General features: G+C 46.1%; 1 protein-coding gene across 1 annotated transcript in view; it reads right to left on the bottom strand.

Moving 5' to 3' along the window:
• Nucleotides 1–20,000, bottom strand: part of ktub (Tub domain-containing protein ktub) — a 599,936-nt gene that overhangs the window by 467,544 nt on the left and 112,392 nt on the right. The window contains exon 5 of the mRNA XM_071661614.1: nt 10,572–10,722. Within this exon, the coding sequence (XP_071517715.1) occupies nt 10,572–10,722 (151 nt within the window). The remainder of the gene's footprint in view (nt 1–10,571; nt 10,723–20,000) is intronic.

Below are 20,000 nucleotides of genomic sequence, written 5' to 3'. Positions count from 1 at the left end.
TCAGTTCCCATAATTATCATCATCACACCGAGCGCAACGGGTAGAACAAAATGGTAACAAAATGTGATCTACTCTTGAAGTAATGACGGACTCCATTCTTAAAGGAGGACAGATTGTGAGGGAGGAGTCGTGACAACATGGGGAGGTGAAAAACCCCACCCGGTCTCAGGATGGGTGTCTGGAAAAAAGAGAGGCCCGAGACGAGTTGAATCCGTGTGATCTTCAACGCCAGCAACAGCAGGGGATGATGACAAGGGCCTGGCGTGGAGGTGGTGGTGGTGGTGCCACGGACGCAGGGCAGGCCAGTCCCGAGAGCTGACACCGTAGGGGAGAGAGAGAGAGAGAGAGAGAGAGAGAGAGAGAGAGAGAGAGAGAGAGAGAGAGAGAGAGAGGGGGGGGGGGGAATTCAAAGCGGAGGATGAGAAATACACACACACACACACACACACACACACACACACACACACACACACACACACAGACGCCCCTACTTAGCAGCAGCTTTTGAGGCGTTGCTCTGAATGACAAACACATCCGACGACTCAACAGCAGAGAATCCCCCGGCAATTTTACATCCCCGGAGGCACACTTACTTACCCGTCCATTTATGTTTTCTTTTTTTTTTTCGTTTAATGACACGGCGCCTCCGAAGAAAGACGGGAGGGAGGTGGTAGGTCCTTCCTGGATAAATCACGAAGTCAAAGAGGACATTTTTAAGGCGAGAGAAATGGAGGGTAAAAAACAAGGAGAGGTCTGGGTCTTGCAAGCATCTGGGGGGTTTTGGTCTGAATCATACGTCTGTGTGCCTATGAGAGATGGTCTCCCAAATGTGAAACCAAGGACGCAACAGCACAACAGACAGACGTACGTTTGAAGGGAAGAGCGAGCGAGCGAGGTGAGGTATACTGGGGACGTCGAATGATAGGAAAGAGAGAAGAGTAAAGCGAAAGATAGTAAGTTAGAAAGGTCGGGTGGAAACTCAGGAGACGAGGGAAGCAGTTTCGCTAACACTAGGGTGAATGCGATGACTGAATGTGACACAATGTGAAAGAAGAAGAATGGGAGAGAAAGCAGTGAGAAAGCACTGATGGTGTTACTCGTACAGTGACAACAGTGAGGCAGAGGTGGTGATAGTGACATTATAACGACAGTGAGATGCACTTGGTGATGAAAGTGATATGGTAACAAATGTGAGACAAATGTGGTGAAGGTGACACAGTGACCAAAGTGAGACTGCGTTGGTGAAAGTGATGGAAGTGATACATTAATGACGGTGAAAGGTGGTGAAGGTGATACAGTGATGAGAGTGAGACAGAAGCGGTATGAGTGATACATCACTACCAAAGAAACAAAGGTGGTGAAAGTGATACACTGTATCAAAAGTGAGACTAAAGTGAAGGTGATACAATACAGCGAGACTGTAGTGTGACGATGGTGACACAAACAAATACGAGAGAGAGAGAGAGAGAGAGAGAGAGAGAGAGAGAGAGAGAGAGAGAGAGAGAGAGAGAGAGAGAGAGAATCAGGCAGTGATGAATCGCTGACCACAATACAGTAAGACTGTAACGGTGATACAGCGAGACACTAGCAGTGATACAGTGAAGTGGTCATTCTGATGGTGGCAATGTGAGAGACAGAGGAACGATAGTGTGTGTGTGTGTGTGTGTGTGTGTGTGTGTGTGTGTGTGTGTGTGTGGCTATCACGACTAAGAGAGAGAGAGAGGATCAGCCGCCGGGAGGGAATGGGTAGGACGGGGGAGTACTCCACATCTCTCCGGTGGGTGAGGGTGTTTCTCCGGTGGGTGGGTGGATGGGGGAGGGTGAGGGTGGGGTGTGGGTGGGTGGGTGGGTGGGTGGATGGGGGAGGGAGGGGGTTGGGTGTGGGTGGGTGGATGGGGGAGGGTGAGGGTGGGGTGTGGGTGGGTGGGAGTGGGGTGTGGGAGGATTCGGGTAAAGACAAGGCACATCCGTCCCCACCCTTCCCCCCCTTCCTTCCGTACAGCCGGGGTCACTCGGGTGACATCCGCTACTGCCAACACACACACACACACACACACACACACACACACACACAGGGCCAGGGTCCAGTGTACACTACAGCGTGTCAGGCTGTGAAGCTGTTGTACTCTGTACAGCTGTGGACAGCCCTAAGGCTGTACACTGTACAACGTAGACTGTTTGAGGAAACATATATACATGTGTGTGTGTGTGTGTGTGTGTGTGTGTGTGTGTGTGTGTGTGTGTGTGTGTGTGTGACCTGGACACACGTCCCTGCAACACGTGTGTGAGGCCAGCCAGGACATGCTGGTCACGCGGGGGTTATGGACAGCCAGCCTCGTACAGGGTGACAGAGCAGAGGGAGGCAACGCAGTCCCTCTCCTCTTCTGGTCCTTGGCCGAACTGTGGCGGCGGGAAAGACGACCTCCGGAACCATCGCAAGTCCCTACCGTAACGACGGTAAGGTATACACACACACACACACACACACACACACACACACACACACACACTGGATACCACCATAAAAAGGTAACTGTGATCCAGCCGGGTTGAAACTATCATCGACCAGGCGTTACGGGATGTGTGAGACGATAACACGAGGGGTAGATATATGACCGATATGAAGCACGCGTGATTCGCTGATTTAGTCACCCCCCAAAAAATATCTTGAGATGACGAACGGGGAGAATGTCAGAACAGCCGATAACGAAACCTTTACTTGAAGGGGAAGAGGGTGAAGCAGGCAGAGAGAGGTGGAGAGGGGAGAGGGGAGAAGGACAGGAAACCCGATAAACTTTGGTCATAAACTTTCTCACGCTGAGAGGAGAAACAGAGGCTCTCAATTTCAAAATAGGATAATGACCTATTCCAAAATAGGGAGAGGAGCTGATCAACTGTACGGGACAAGATGAAGGACAATAGAAGGGAAAAGCGTCACGAAAGAGGTGGGAAGAAAAAGGTACCATTATGTCGGACGAACCACCTCGGCTTCAGAGACACACACACACACACGCACACACACACACAGATAGATGAACTGACTGACAGTAAACACAGTCTCTTCAGCCTCCCCTCCTGCTAAGTTACAGCCCCCTTCCCACGTCTCTTCTTTAGTGAAGTATCTATTTATGTCTGTTTATCCTCTCGTCCTGGGTTCTAGTTGATTAAATAAATACATAAATATATATACGACTCGTTGTCTTCTGTTAGTGAGCCAATATTCAATGCAGTTTCAAGCGTAAGTATACCAATAACAGGTTCTATGCACACGACAATCTCTCATTTGATCAAAGGCTTCTGGCACTTCAACAAATACAGAACAACAGACGCTATATTCCGAAACCCAGTTGTCATTCACCTCAGTTAGCTGGCAAGAGACAGGATCTAATGCTACGAAAACCACTGCCAACTAACCCAATCTTCGTCTCTCATCTTTTCTATACTTGAAAAAAAGAAAAAACGTACACAAAATCATAATCTTCATTCCTTTTTTCCCCCACCACACAACCTCGCTTACAAGAGCGATGCTCACTTGTTCACGATACTCTACTGCACCTCCTCCTCCTCCTGCTCCTGCTCCTCCTCCACATCTTCCTCACCTTTCCTGAAAACCTGAGCGGCATCTGAGCGCTTGCCAGTTCTCGGGCTCCATGTTGTATTAATGACTTACTCTTTACGCCAGCTTGGGGTAATGTCATCATCGCATGACTCGCTTCTTTCAAGACGAACCACCCGTGGTGAGCAGCCCGTCGCCTTGGGTCTGTCATGACGTATCCCACTGGGCCACCTCACCTGAATACTAATGAATTACGATCTTTACTCATCTTGATTTCTTTCAGTATCAGCTTATCTTCCCTTCAGTGTGGGAAATAATTATGAGGATCTAGCAACATACGATCAACGACCTTCCCAAACCTCGGCCAGGCGCACTGCAGACACAGCCAACGTCTTAAGCAGTTGCAACCACCCCTTAACATCCTTGTCATGGCCTACGCAACCACCCATTCACCCACGTCACGTCCTAAATATCAACCCCTTAACCTTACCCTCGACTTCAAGCAACATTTCCAAACAACTGGGTCACGTCTCCTGGTTGTGACTCCAAGAGGCGACCCTCACCACGCCCAGGTCATGACCCCCGTACTCACAACTTCCCACCACTACGCCGCTGCACGATCACATCCTCCCACACCCAAGTCACGAACCCGGGAACAACTCGTCCGGAAGCTGAGTCTTGCGAAACGTCCCCCTATCGTATCTAGGTCACTGACCCCAGCAACTACACCCCTAAAACCCGTCCCACACCCCATACGACGACCCTCAACACAATCAGGGTGATTTCCCTTCAACACGCAAATCACACGCACCCATCACCAGCAACCACATTGAACCAGAGTGACCGCCCAACTCCCTATAGCAATAACCGCTTTAGCACACCGTGGCTACTCCCGCAAATGACCAGATGCCTCATACACACACGCGCGCAACACACGTCCCTCCCCTCCACACCGCAAGCCATCCATCCTCAACGCGCTACACAGAGCCGACGAAGGCACTGAATCAACACATACATCCAACCTGAACTCATTCTCACCCAAGCTGAACCTGAAACACCACCTTCATCGCAGGATAGGATATGGCACCAACTGCAGTGTCATAAGGCCCATACGTAAGGCATATGTTTAATCGACGTATCACTTTGCGTGAACTAGTTAAAACGGATGTAGGTGAGGTGGCTGGATACAGCGATGCATCTCTGACCACCTGTCACACACAAGGCCAGTCATATGACGATCCGTTTCTATGACATAAGGGTGAAATTAAAACCATAAGGTTGTGCATTCAATCCCACTATGATTTTCGTCTTAATCAATCGCCTCTGCGACTGTGATAATAAAAGTAGTAGTAGTAGTAGAAAAAGTAGTAGTAGTAGTAGTAGTAGTAGTAGTAGTAGTAGTAGTAGTAGTAGTAGTAGCAGTAATGATAATAATAATTCATAACAATAATAATAATAATAATGATAATAATAATAATAATAATAATAATAATAATAATAACATTGATAATAATATTATAATAATAATAATAATAATAATAATAATAATAATAATAATAATAATAATAATAATAACAATAATAATAATATTAATAAAAGAAGGTTTATTTACCAAGAAAGTTATAGATAACAGAATAACATTATGCCTTGGTTTCCAATGCCATCTTATCTACAGAAGCCTAAACACCACATACCCGAGTATGTTAATGTCATGATCAAGACCGACTCGTTACAACGACACATCTAATATCATTCACAATGTATCGCAACCTTACGTTAATAGATACGAATTATGATTTCTAAACGGGGAACAAAAAAAAATCAAGAAACAACGTAAAGACAAAGATGACGTAGCTAGAACCTAGTAACTGAATAATGAGTCCTATACCGAATAAATGTATGATTTCGTTATCTTATTACGGAATCATATACCGCCACATAAAGCCGTTACAATAAAACCCAGTTACCGATATACACAAAAAATGCATATAACTCTAGTTACAAATGGTTTTAATCCACAATATGGAAGTTTACCATCGGGTTATTTGAAATCATGCAACGCTTGCATACGTTTCTCTCATTAACTAATATCCCTGCACCTCTTACTCGCTCCACTGCCCAACGCGCAAGACTTTAACAAAATACATAACGCAGGTCATGAGAATCATTCTTGCCATCCTCGTATAGAATACGTGGCAAGAGCTTCGTTTTCAGAGAGTATATTTAAAGACAGCATCGGTAAAAATACAGGGACAAACGCAACGCAACCGGGGCACGAAAGCTTGCTAAAACTTTTCCTCTGCAGTGGGAAAACACTTCAGCAAGAACCACTGCTTAGAGAAAAATACGCCTTCGTCACTCTTGAGACAATAACTGTACTTGGCATCTCCATGGGAAAATTGGCTGTGGATTTTTTTTATCTTTCCCCGCGTCACTGTTATTTTCCGATCTATCGATTCTTCAGCGAAGGGAAAGAAAAAAATAATAATTACTTCATTTACCGAGGGGGTAAAAAAAAGGATACCATTTGTGGCGGAAGACAAGAATCAAGACGCAAGAATCATCATCAGTTAAAAGCTGATCTCAAGTTGAACGGTGAGGGAGGAGGGAGGAGGGAGCCGTACGACAACTCTCTCTCATGTCTTTTGTTTTGCTCCAGTGATATTCTTCCCTCCGACAAAGGCATTCTTCTCCAGTTCTCCGGAGGAATTTTCTTTTACATTTTTATGCGTTTCTCCGATGGTCATGGATATGGAGAGTATTTTCATTGGTTTTGGTCGTTTGAACATCTTAATGACGCCAGCAAGACAGACGGAACATGAAGTGATTATGGTGGAATATATCTTAGCGGATTAAACAAAGAGCTATTGAAACGACGATTACTTTACTCGCTCCCACTACGGAGCTGCGATTATACTGGGGAGTTCCGTTTCTCGTTCATGTGTAAGTATTATTACACTTCAGAACCAATCGTCGTGCATCGAGACCGCTGCTGGCAACTGTTACCTCGATATAGAGCTGTGTATTTTACTTGGAACTGCGCGCCCCACGCGTCGGGAAATTCTCTGCTTACGATGTAAACATCAATTTTTCTCTGGTTGAGTTTCGTTCGCCCCCAGGACACATTGCGCCACTGAGATAACGAGTGTAATATGCCCAAATCTATTCTAATACACTTGACTTGCACTTGGTAGCCATGCCCTCTCCATAGATCGAAATGAGGTGGAAACAAAATGTTTTTGTCTTAGTTTTCTTGAGTTACAGTGTGTGTGAGGCTAGGCTGGTACCTCAGTTCGCGTACCACAGTGGCATCGTCCAGTTTAGCTTTGGGTATGGTTGTCGTAGGCTACGATGATTGGTTTGTTCGTCATGTCTGTCTGTCATCGTTATAGTTAAATGAGGCTGTCCTAGTCTACATTTGGTATGTCATGTTTGTCATCGATAGAGCTGTCCTAGGTTAGGTTTGGTTTGTTATGTTTGTCATCCGTATAGTTAAGTTAGCTGTCTCACGCTAAGTCTAGGCTAAGTTAGGTTTGTTTCCAGGCTAAGTCTAGATTGTTAAAGTGTGTTTGTGGTAATTGTTTTTAATCATATCTGCATGAGAAACGCTATATTACGACCTAGGCTATGTTAGGTTTATTTGTCGTATCTGTATTAAAATCGGTATATTTAAGACCACATCTCTCCCCTGATCGTCAAGAGTCCAACCCACTGTGTTGAGGTTCACTGTGGGATGGGGGAAGGGGAATTATGTACAGCTCTTGGTTGTGACACATATCCTTCCCTCACGTATATCTCACTGTAGTATTAAATCACTTGCCCTGTTATTCTTTTTTCTTAAAAAAAAAAAAAAAGAGAGGCAAGTGATTTAATACTACAATGAGAATTACGTAAGGGGGGAAAACATAAGTGTCACATCCAAGAACCACACTAACGTCTTCCATATGACGTGTTTCACCTCACCGACTTCCCTGAGCGTAACCTGTGCTGGGGCTTGGAGAAAAAAAAAACGTAACGGTCAAGGTCGTACTGCGTCACACGACGGCTCAACGTAAACATCTGTGTACTGCCTGGTAACGTTACCACGAACGTAACAACGACGTAATCTGTCTGGTCACGTCCATACGAACGTAACAACCCTAGGTAAAGAATCTATGTGTGAGATACCGTCAAGATAGAAGTGGTCTCTTCTGGTACGTATAAATGGTGATCATGCCGTGCTGTGACGTGAGGCGGACCTCCCTCACTCCCTGCAACACCCACGTCCACACACTGCGTCATCCAGTCCCCCAGCCACCTGCCTGCAGCAAGGTAAGAGTCCGGCCAGATACGCGCCTTGCCCACCAGGCTGTTCCAGTGGTCCGAAGTTACTTGGATCAGAGGCTTCGAGTCAGCCAGCTTGAGCTGGTACTATACAACAAGCTCATTTGATGACCGGGGGAGACACCATCACTAATGCCCACAACATGTGAGATCATAATCAGACGAGTCCCTATACATCCCGTACATTCAACCACTATTGCTGTTGTGATTTACAACGATAGTTTCCACCGAGAGTGGAGAGTTTCGATCGACACTCGAACACCCAAGGCTCCAGGACTGAATCGTCTGTTATCACGGCTGCCCTGAAGACTTCATATACCTCCAAGAACGACAGTACGACACGATTCTTCACCCACAAAAAGGATTAGACTCCCTTGGAAATTATTATAATATACCTGCGTCGAAAGCACGAAAGTTAAACCAGGATTATATCCATGACGGAGTTCGGGGTTCATATATGTCTTTCAGATTGCTTCACATGTTGGCCTCGGAATGCACAACGGCTGATTTACGTAAATGAAGTCTGCGTCTCTGAGGACCCGAGTTCAACGTCAATTTGGCTGATCCACACGCAGACCAGAAACATTCATTTAGAAAGAATTGGAATGACAATTCGTAAATCTAAGAATAAAAATGGCTCTAGAAGATCCACTTACCATGATAATATACCAGAGGAAACACACACACACACACACACACACACACACACACACACACACACACACACACTTCTCTCTGTTATGATATCCATCAAACAGGATGTGTGTTACTCATGACTTAAATCACTCCCAGCTGAACTACGTACATAGACATGACTTATACAATCAGTCAATTCAGAGACAATTTCTTCTGCCCAAACATTACAGGAATTGTAAAGGCATTTCATCCAATGTGATGTTTTGCCTCAGATATCTAAGAGGACTCGTAACTTTCCTCATTGTAAATAGCTGACTCGTCATTCAACCATCAATGTGGCCCAGCAGTTTCTTGACCCCGCTGGGCCACTGTAGGTACCTCTTTTCCACCACCGCCCAAACCATGGGTACGATTGCACAATACAATCGACCATAAACTGAGGCCGAAGCGATCAATCAATCAACCAACCAACCCTCCCCCTTCCTAACCCTACACACACACACACACACACACACACACGAGGGGTCATGACCCCTAATGACTTACCCTCTCTCTCTCTCTCTCTCTCTCTCTCTCTCTCTCTCTCTCTCTCTCTCTCTCTCTCTCTCTCTCTCTCTCCGGGTCATCAGGACCCAGAACTGCCCTTAATCGGCTTACCCCTTGAGCCAGGTGGATCCCGGGTGGAGGAGGACCATGTATTTAGGGGCGTCTCGAACCCTCGAGGGTTCGGGGGGAGGGGAAGGGCCATGCATACGAGCGGGTACGATTTTCAAAAAATCATCTTAAACACACACGGAGGAAGTTGTTACCAAGACTTTTCCCCACTGGTGATTATAACATGAGGGTCTGACGGCCTTAATAAGAATCAATATGTATATATATATATATATATATATATATATATATATATATATATATATATATATATATATATATATATATATTAGAGTACATAGTATTCGAATAGTTATTTCCTATTAGCTAGGCCCATAGCCTAGCGGTAGCATTCCCGCCTGTTACGCAGGGGTCCCGGGTTCGATCCTGGCTGTTGGAGGTTTGTATGTTCTATGAAGGCGCGCGTTCATATGCACTTTATTCATATATATATATATATATATATATATATATATATATATATATATATATATATATATGTGTGTGTGTGTGTGTGTGTGTGTGTGCGATTTCAGGGTCATTTTGAACGTCATGTGTCCAAGTTCATTCGAGTGGCGGTCATGAACAAGACACTTCATTGCCCCCGGGCAGTAGAGAGTCCCTGACTTCTAACCACCCAGCTGGTGCTCCCCTTAAAAGGAGGACGGACACGTAACACAGTGAGTGACGTCCGTACATCTGGTCTCGGGAGGAATTCTGTGGTTTCTCTGGGTGTAATTAGGATCATCTCAAACGTCCGTGACAGCTCTGACCTGAGGACCTTAATGAACCGACCCCCCCTTTGCTAGTCTGTGGGGGGCGGGCCTGTAGCCTACATGTGGGGGCTTGTAGCCTACATAACCAATTAACAAACCAACACTTAGATTAGGTTAGGTTAGGTTAGGTTAGGTTAGATTGGGTTAGGTTGGAATCTGTGCAAACATCACGCTATAACAAGTGGAACGATATAGTAATTTTTTTTGGGGGGGGGTGGAAGAGAGAGAGAGAGAGAGAGAGAGAGAGAGAGAGAGAGAGAGAGGGGGGGGGGGGGAAGTGGTGACTCTTAACACTATATAACCGCCGCTAAAACTGTTTGACCTGAGTCAACCGTCATATAAACTGTCCAGTAACGCTCATGTGTGTAACGGTCATGTAACCTGTGACTGGTAACGCCAGCGTGTATGTGTGTCAGTTACGTGAGCTGGTAACATTGTAACGTGTGTAACAACCACGTTACTTGTGACTGGTAACGTCATCGCGTGATTAACAACCCACGCACGCTAGTGGCCCGGCAGCGTTACCACTTGCGCGCAACAACGACGCAGTCAGTCTGGTAACGCCTGGTAACAGCCCTGTACGGAGAGGGGTAAGGTAACGTGAAAATGTGGGAGAGAGGACTGACCGTGAAGGGTGTGGTTCTTGTTGTGGGAGGAGAGGCTTCCTCCTCCCCCGGCGGTTCTCGGCCGAGACTTGGCCGACTTGGCCCGCTCGGACGGCTGCATGAGGCCAGCGCTCTGCCTCTTCTTGGCCACCCGCTGCTCCAGCAGCTGCCGCTGTGGGAGAAAATGAGGAGAGGTTATGGTCACTACATGGCGGTGGTGGTGGGGAGGGTACTAATGGGGAGAGGTTATGATCACAGCTGGTGGTCGGGAGGGTACTATTGGAGGGGGGGGGGAGCTTATCATCAGTACATGGGACTGGTGGTGGGGAGGGCTCTGATGGGGACTGGTGGTGGGGAGGGCTTTGATGGTGACTGGTGGTGGGGAGGGCTTTGATGGGGACTGGTGGTGGGGAGGGCTTTGATGGGGACTGGTGGTGGGGAGGGCTTTGATGGGGACTGGTGGTGGGGAGGGCTTTGATGGGGACTGGTGGTGGGGAGCGTTCTAATGGGGACAGATGGTGGGGAGGGCTCTGATGGGGACTGGTGGTGGAGAGGCCTCCACTGGGGACTGGTGGTGGAGAGGCCTCCACTGGGGACTGGTGGTGGGGAGGGCTCTGATGGGGACTGGTGGTATGGAGGCCTCCACTGGGGAGAAGTTACCACCACACACGACTGGGGAGTACCACTGGACGTGTGGCTACCAACCAACCAAGCCCTGGGTATACAAAGCTGTTTGATAAAGATGATAAATTCTCTTAACAACATAAAATACTTTCTTGAACCCACTCCATTGGTCGCTAATATGATCTAATTTCTTCTTTTTTTTTTCTTTTTTTTAACGACCTCTTTTGGCCTCGATGGTGTGACCTGTGAGCACCACCTTCAAACCAGTGGCTACGACGGCCTTGGGCGGGCGCCTTCGACCTGATCCTTTGAGGTCGCGCCGTGCCACCGTGCGTGCCCTAAGGGAGGTTTCATACCGCCCTGCTCAGGAGAGGTTAATGACATCTTACAAGAGTAATGGGCAGTTCGCTTGTGATTGAGATGACAGCCAATCATGGGTCATATTTCAACGGTTAGCGTGACTGGGAAGGTGAAACAAGATAACGACATATTTTGACCCACGAGTACATGACCAGATCTGCTCCGAACTTTGGAAGTAAACTCCACTTCCCTCTCTCTAGATCCATGAGATTTCCTTTGGTAAGGACACCTCCCACTTACCTTCAAATTCATGGAACTTTCCTCGATAAGGTCACCGCCCATTTGTTATCCAAAAAATCGGGTGATTTTTCAATGAGAGGTCACCGAACACTCGTCTCCACAATCGGGAGATCTCCATTCAGAAAGGTCACAACTTCAGGGGATGGTGAGGAGCTGTAATCAAGACGATACAGGCAAAGTGTTTATCTAGTATTGGCATTAGAGGAGAACGGTGTAAGAAATCCGACAATGGCTCGTTATGCAGGGAGAGAATGTGTACGACCCAAAGGTAAACTTGAAAAGACACTTTCTCCGAATGTGAAAAGTGTGTCTATCCATTGTTACTTGTTCGTTGAATCAAAGCTTCCTCTTGCTCTTGCCAGGGAAATTTGGAATTGGGCAGTGTCCCTTGCTGCTCAGGGAAACTCGGAGAGGACAGTGTTCCTTGCTGCTCAGGGAAACTTGGAGAGGGCAGTGTCCCTTGCTGCCAGGGAAACTTGGAGAGGGCAGTGTCCCTTGCTGGCAGTTTCGGAACTTGAAGAGGACAGTATGTATCCCTTGCTGCTTAGGGAAACTTGGAGAGGACAGTATCCCTTGCTGCCAGGCAAGACTAGAGAGCACAACGTACCTGGAGAGAATCATCACAAAGGTCAACGTCTCATCCGGACTCCAGTCTGGCGGGGGGGAAAAAGGTCATGGTATTCTCCCCTTTGTACACTCCTGCTCTTCACTACAGCTCACTTCCTGGTACAGGAGGAGCGACATCTTTAAACCTGTGGACTGACTGAGTAAGCCCACGTAAGGATCACAGCTTCTGGTACGAATATTCTCCTCTGGACGAAAAAAAAATCTTCGACAGCCGAACGTTCCTCCTCCAGCAGAATTTCTGGCCATGTTTCTGATGCCGATTTTTCTTCTCAGCTTCAATCGTTTCTACTGATGACTGGATTCTACTGCAAAGGTCAGGATAACCTGCTATTATATGACCTTACTCTTTCATGACCCAAGTCTTCTTCACCACCACGAAGTCTTTCATGACCCAAGTCTTCTTCGCCACCACGAAGTCTTTCATGACCCAAGTCTTCTTCACCATCACGAAGTCTTTCATGACCCAAGTCTTCTTCGCCACCACGAAGTCTTTCATGACCCAAGTCTTCTTCACCACCACGAAGTCTTTCATGACCCAAGTCTTCTTCACCATCACGAAGTCTTTCATGACCCAAGTCTTCTTCGTCACCACGAAGTCTTTCATGACCCAAGTCTTCTTCACCATCACGAAGTCTTTCATGACCCAAGTCTTCTTCACCATCACGAAGTCTTTCATGACCCAAGTCTTCTTCACCATCACGAAGTCTTTCATGACCCAAGTCTTCTTCACCATCACGAAGTCTTTCATGACCCAAGTCTTCTTCACCATCACGAAGAGTTTTAAAGAATTTTCTTGCATATCCTCTTCGAAGCCTGATTTGTTTTCCCTATTAGTTTCTTATGAGATCATCCCCCACCTACCATCATCTAAGTATCCCCCTCGCTGCCGTTTTTCATCATTAAAACTCCTCCAGTTCTTATCCTACACTTCATCCCGTTACAACAAAGTCTCCTGAATCCTAGACCGTCCCCTCCTCCCTTGCGTGGAAATCAATTTCCACCATTAGCATTTTAATGGCCGTCTTATCGTTCCAAACTCCGTGTTCCAGGCACGAAAGAACTGCTTTTGTATAAGAGGATCGTTGTCAGAATGTAAATAACACCGTCGTCGGCATATATACATATAACGCTGTTCCAAACCTTCCTTCTTTCCTCCCTTCCCTCCTGGGAATTTCAGTTCTAATCGTTAACTTTGGGATGAACATTAATTATCTATGGTGACAACACCATTGTTTCACACCACATGTTCTGACACATACAGTGAGGCATCTTCTTCGTGTCTTCTGACACATACAGTGAGCCATCCTCGTATTTCTGACACACACAACGAGTCATCCTCGTGTACTCTGACACACACTACAGCAATATCCTTCCCCCACTATACATGTATATCATATTGCATTCTAAGAAAAAAAAAATTCATTTCCTTTTAATCTTCATTCTGGAAGGGGGAGTATGTATATATATATATATATATATATATATATATATATATATATATATATATATATATATATATATATATATATATATATTATCCCTGGGGATAGGGGAGAAAGGATACTTCCCACGTACTCCCTGCGTGTCGTAGAAGGCGACTAAAAGGGGAGGGAGCGGGTGGCTGGAAATCCTCCCCTTTCTTTTTTTTTTAATTTTCCAAAAGAAGGAACAGAGAAGGGGGTCAGGTGAGGATATTCCCTCTAAGGCCCAGTTCTCTGTTCTTAACGCTACCTCGCTAACGCGGGAAATGGCAAATAGTATGAAAAAAAAAAAAAAAAAAATATATATATATATATATATATATATATATATATATATATATATATATATATATATATAACCCTGCGATCTCTCTCTCTCTCTCTCTCTCTCTCTCTCTCTCTCTCTCTCTCTCTCTCTCTCTCTCTCTCTCTCTCTCTCTCTCTCTCTCTCTGCCTTGCTAATATCCGTGGCTTTTGCTCCACTCCATCATCTCGAGTGGTTCCCTAACCTCATCATCTTTCCTGAGTCTCATGTTGTGGCATATTCGTCTTTGTATAACTTGAAATACGCCTCAGAAACTGGTGCACCCCTGGCGCATTCATCAACTGATGCACTCCCCATGCATTCAACTCGTGCATTCCTCATGCATTCATCAACTGATGCACTCCCCATGCATTCAACTCGTGCATTCCTCATGCATTCATCAACTGGTGCACCCCTGGCGCATTCATCAACTGATGCACCCCTCATGCATTCATCAACAGATGCACTCCTGGTGCATTCATCAACAGATGCACTCCTGGTGCATTCATCAACAGATGCACCCCTCATGCATTCAACTCGTGCATTCCTCATGCATTCATCAACTGATGAACTCCTGATACTAACATCAACTGATGCACTCTTGATGCCTTCATCAACCCACACACTCCTGTCGCATCCATCAACCGACACACACACACACACACACACACACACACACACACACACACACACCTGAGTCACCCAGAGATGAACACAGACATCAGCTGATGACGCTATATTAGTCCCATCAGCCATGCCTGCGTGTGTGTGTTGGCCAGGTCCCGCCTCGTCAGTACACCGCTGAGAGGCTCAGTGTACACGGCACCTGCATGAAGGGTAATGACACTGGTCCTTGTCGGCGCAATGTCACCTCCATTTACCATCCCTACCGATCGGTCCTCAGTGACGCCCGTGTCGTGTGAAATCGTAATCATTCCCGATCCCGAAGTGAGGCCGCCCGACAGGGTGTTCCATCTAGCGTCGCGTGAGTAATGACAAACCTCACGTCTCTCTCTGGGGGTGGAGGGGGGTTCCTACAACGTCACGTCTCTCTCTGGGGGTGGAGGGGGGTTCCTATAACGTCACGTCTCTCTCTGGGGGTGGAGGGGGGTTCCTACAACGTCACGTCTCTCTCTGGGGGTGGAGGGGGGTTCCTATAACGTCACGTCTCTCTCTGGGGGTGGAGGGGGGTTCCCTATAACGTCACGTCTCTCTCTGGGGGTGGAGGGGGGTTCCTATAACGTCACGTCTCTCTCTGGGGGTGGAGGGGGGTTCCTATAACGTCACGTCTCTCTCTGGGGGTGGAGGGGGGTTCCTATCTCTCTCTGGGGGTGGAGGGGGGTTCCTACAACGTCACGTCTCTCTCTGGGGGTGGAGGGGGGTTCCTACAACGTCACGTCTCTCTCTGGGGGTGGAGGGGGGTTCCTATCTCTCTCTGGGGGTGGAGGGGGGTTCCTACAACGTCACGTCTCTCTCTGGGGGTGGAGGGGGGTTTCCTATCTCTCTCTGGGGGTGGGGGTGGTTTCCCCGTAACAACGTCACGTCTCTCTCCGGGGGAGGATGGGTCTATAACAGCGGGTGTCTGAAACTTTGGAGGGGGTCTTCTTGAAAAGTAAAAAACTTGTGGTCTGCTGAAAAGACCCGAGTTGGCTGGAAGATTCGATGGTCACTGTGACGTTAAGTTTTACGACGCGCGATGGCGTTCGACGGTCGGTCCTTTGACCTAACCTTCTGGGATTAGACCAATGGTCGTCGAATCACACCTAAAGGGTCGTACCATCGTACTTTAGGGTTATTTGTCCCCTTCGTACTCAAGGGTCGTACTACGTTCGTGTTCAGGGAGTCGTACTGACGTGCTGTTAACAGGGTTCGTAACCCGCTACTAACTTGACACTCGCTCATGTCTAGGTCTCTCTGGCTTCCGAAAAAAAAAAAAAAAGTAGGAGGGTCAAATCGATCCTCTTCTTCCCGCCTGTGTTCCTACCATCCACAGTGAGTGTGTTTGCCTCCGTGCTTCCATGAGACTCGGGACCTGGTCATACATCCTACCTTCCCTGGAACGCCATGGAAGGGGTGAACAAATTAACACCAGACCCTATTATTCCAATCAGGTCACGACCTTCTCTCTCTCTCTCTCTCTCTCTCTCTCTCTCTCTCTCTCTCTCTCTCTCTCTCTCTCTCATTCCCTTTTACGGTGCTTTTCTGATGACAGAGAGGCCCGGAAATTTTTTTTTTACATTTCATGTGGACATACCACGGTAAGTAGATTAATTTCCACGAAAGTTAGTTTTCCGTTCACCACGAGATTTCATCTCAAGGATGTTGTGTGGGTTTTATTTCCCACAGTGGGTGTGGGTGGAGTGGGTCAGGTACGGAGCCTCTGATGATGATGGTTTAACTCCCTACTTGACCACTTGAGTAAGTTTAACGATACGATTATTGGGTTGCGATGATGGCTCGTTGGCCTTTGACCTGACCTGTTAAAGGTCATGGTCGGGAGGCCACCCCCCCATCATACCCAAGGGTCAAGCTGTCCCGCTTTAAGGTCGTGCCGTCATGGTCAAAGATCGTAGCCTCAAGGGTGAAGGGTCGTAGCCTCAAGGTTAAGGGTCGTACCGTCATGTTCACCTGTTCGTCTACACTTGCCATGTCTTCCCTCCAGCATATCCGCCCTCCCTTCACGGGGCTCACGGGAGGTTCCCCTATACGACCCAATTAAACCCTCGTTCCCTCCCACTTCCTCCACTTAACGACGGCCGGTGATGGTCTACTGCTGCCTGCCAATTAAAAGCCTCGATGAATGCGGGCGGGAGGACCCCCGCTAAACGTTAATGATAACATTGTGGACAGTTCTACATAATTTGACAACCTGGCAAATGATCAGGGGGGGGGGGGGAAAGCCATTACGTTTTGCTTAATATCCCTCATTTACGGTGGCGGCATGAAGTTGATAAATGGACTCGCCTGTTGAGCACGACGGTACGACCCCTTGAGCACGACGGTACGACCCCTTGAGCACGACGGTACGACCCCTTGAGCATGGCGGTACGACCCCTTGAGCACGGCGGTACGACCCCTTGAGCACGGCGGTACGACCCCTTGAGCACGACGGCACGACCCTTGAGCGAGAGGTACTACCCCTGTGTGTGATGAAGTCAAAAGGCCAATGCGTCATAGTCAGGGGTCGTACAATCGTGCTCAAGGGCCGTGCGATCGTGTTCAAGGGTCCTAACGTCTTGCTCAAGGGTTCTGACGTCGTGCTCAAGGGTTGGAACGTCGTGCTCAAGAATCCCAACTTAGTGCTCAAGGGTCCTATCGTCAGTGCTCAAGGGTCCTACCGTCAGTGCTCAAGGGTCCAATCATAATTCGTTTCCACTTCATACTGATATCTTCATGGGCCAATCATAATTCGTTTCCACTTCATACTGATATCTTCATGGGCCAATCATAATTCGTTTCCACTTCATACTGATATCTTCATGGGCCAATCATAATTCGTTTCCACTTCATACTGATATCTTCATGGGCCAATCATAATTCGTTTCCACTTCATACTGATATCTTCATGGGCCAATCATAATTCGTTTCCACTTCATACTGATATCTTCATGGGCCAATCATAATTCGTTTCCACTTCATACTGATATCTTCATGGGCCAATCATAATTCGTTTCCACTTCATACTGATATCTTCATGGGCCAATCATAATTCGTTTCCACTTCATACTGATATCTTCATGGGCCAATCATAATTCGTTTCCACTTCATACTGATATCTTCATGGGCCAATCATAATTCGTTTCCACTTCATACTGATATCTTCATGGGCCAATCATAATTCGTTTCCACTTCATACTGATATCTTCATGGGCCAATCATAATTCGTTTCCACTTCATACTGATATCTTCATGGGCCAATCATAATTCGTTTCCACTTCATACTGATATCTTCATGGGCCAATCATAATTCGTTTCCACTTCATACTGATATCTTCATGGGCCAATCATAATTCGTTTCCACTTCATACTGATATCTTCATGGGCCAATCATAATTCGTTTCCACTTCATACTGATATCTTCATGGGCCAATCATAATTCGTTTCCACTTCATACTGATATCTTCATGGGCCAATCATAATTCGTTTCCACTTCATACTGATATCTTCATGGGCCAATCATAATTCGTTTCCACTTCATACTGATATCTTCATGGGCCAATCATAATTCGTTTCCACTTCATACTGATATCTTCATGGGCCAATCATAATTCGTTTCCACTTCATACTGATATCTTCATGGGCCAATCATAATTCGTTTCCACTTCATACTGATATCTTCATGGGCCAATCATAATTCGTTTCCACTTCATACTGATATCTTCATGGGCCAATCATAATTCGTTTCCACTTCATACTGATATCTTCATGGGCCAATCATAATTCGTTTCCACTTCATACTGATATCTTCATGGGCCAATCATAATTCGTTTCCACTTCATACTGATATCTTCATGGGCCAATCATAATTCGTTTCCACTTCATACTGATATCTTCATGGGCCAATCATAATTCGTTTCCACTTCATACTGATATCTTCATGGGCCAATCATAATTCGTTTCCACTTCATACTGATATCTTCATGGGCCAATCATAATTCGTTTCCACTTCATACTGATATCTTCATGGGCCAATCATAATTCGTTTCCACTTCATACTGATATCTTCATGGGCCAATCATAAATCGTTTCCGCTTCATACTGATATCTTCATGGGCCAATCATAATTCGTTTCCACTTCATACTGATATCTTCATGGGCCAATCATATTTCGTTTCCACTTCATACTGATATCTTCATGGGCCAATCATAATTCGTTTCCACTTCATACTGATATCTTCATGGGCCAATCATAATTCGTTTCCACTTCATACTGATATCTTCATGGGCCAATCATAATTCGTTTCCACTTCATACTGATATCTTCATGGGCCAATCATAATTCGTTTCCACTTCATACTGATATCTTCATGGGCCAATCATAATTCGTTTCCACTTCATACTGATATCTTCATGGGCCAATCATAATTCGTTTCCACTTCATACTGATATCTTCATGGGCCAATCATAATTCGTTTCCACTTCATACTGATATCTTCATGGGCCAATCATAATTCGTTTCCACTTCATACTGATATCTTCATGGGCCAATCATAATTCGTTTCCACTTCATACTGATATCTTCATGGGCCAATCATAATTCGTTTCCACTTCATACTGATATCTTCATGGGCCAATCATAATTCGTTTCCACTTCATACTGATATCTTCATGGGCCAATCATAATTCGTTTCCACTTCATACTGATATCTTCATGGGCCAATCATAATTCGTTTCCACTTCATACTGATATCTTCATGGGCCAATCATAATTCGTTTCCACTTCATACTGATATCTTCATGGGCCAATCATAATTCGTTTCCACTTCATACTGATATCTTCATGGGCCAATCATAATTCGTTTCCACTTCATACTGATATCTTCATGGGCCAATCATAATTCGTTTCCACTTCATACTGATATCTTCATGGGCCAATCATAATTCGTTTCCACTTCATACTGATATCTTCATGGGCCAATCATAATTCGTTTCCACTTCATACTGATATCTTCATGGGCCAATCATAATTCGTTTCCACTTCATACTGATATCTTCATGGGCCAATCATAATTCGTTTCCACTTCATACTGATATCTTCATGGGCCAATCATAATTCGTTTCCACTTCATACTGATATCTTCATGGGCCAATCAT

The sequence above is a fragment of the Panulirus ornatus genome, chromosome 1 (assembly GCF_036320965.1).
Source record: "Panulirus ornatus isolate Po-2019 chromosome 1, ASM3632096v1, whole genome shotgun sequence".
NCBI classification, from domain to species: Eukaryota; Metazoa; Arthropoda; class Malacostraca; order Decapoda; family Palinuridae; genus Panulirus; species Panulirus ornatus.
The sequence above is the reverse complement of the archived record's forward strand: the minus strand, read 5'-3'. Positions and strand labels throughout refer to the sequence as shown.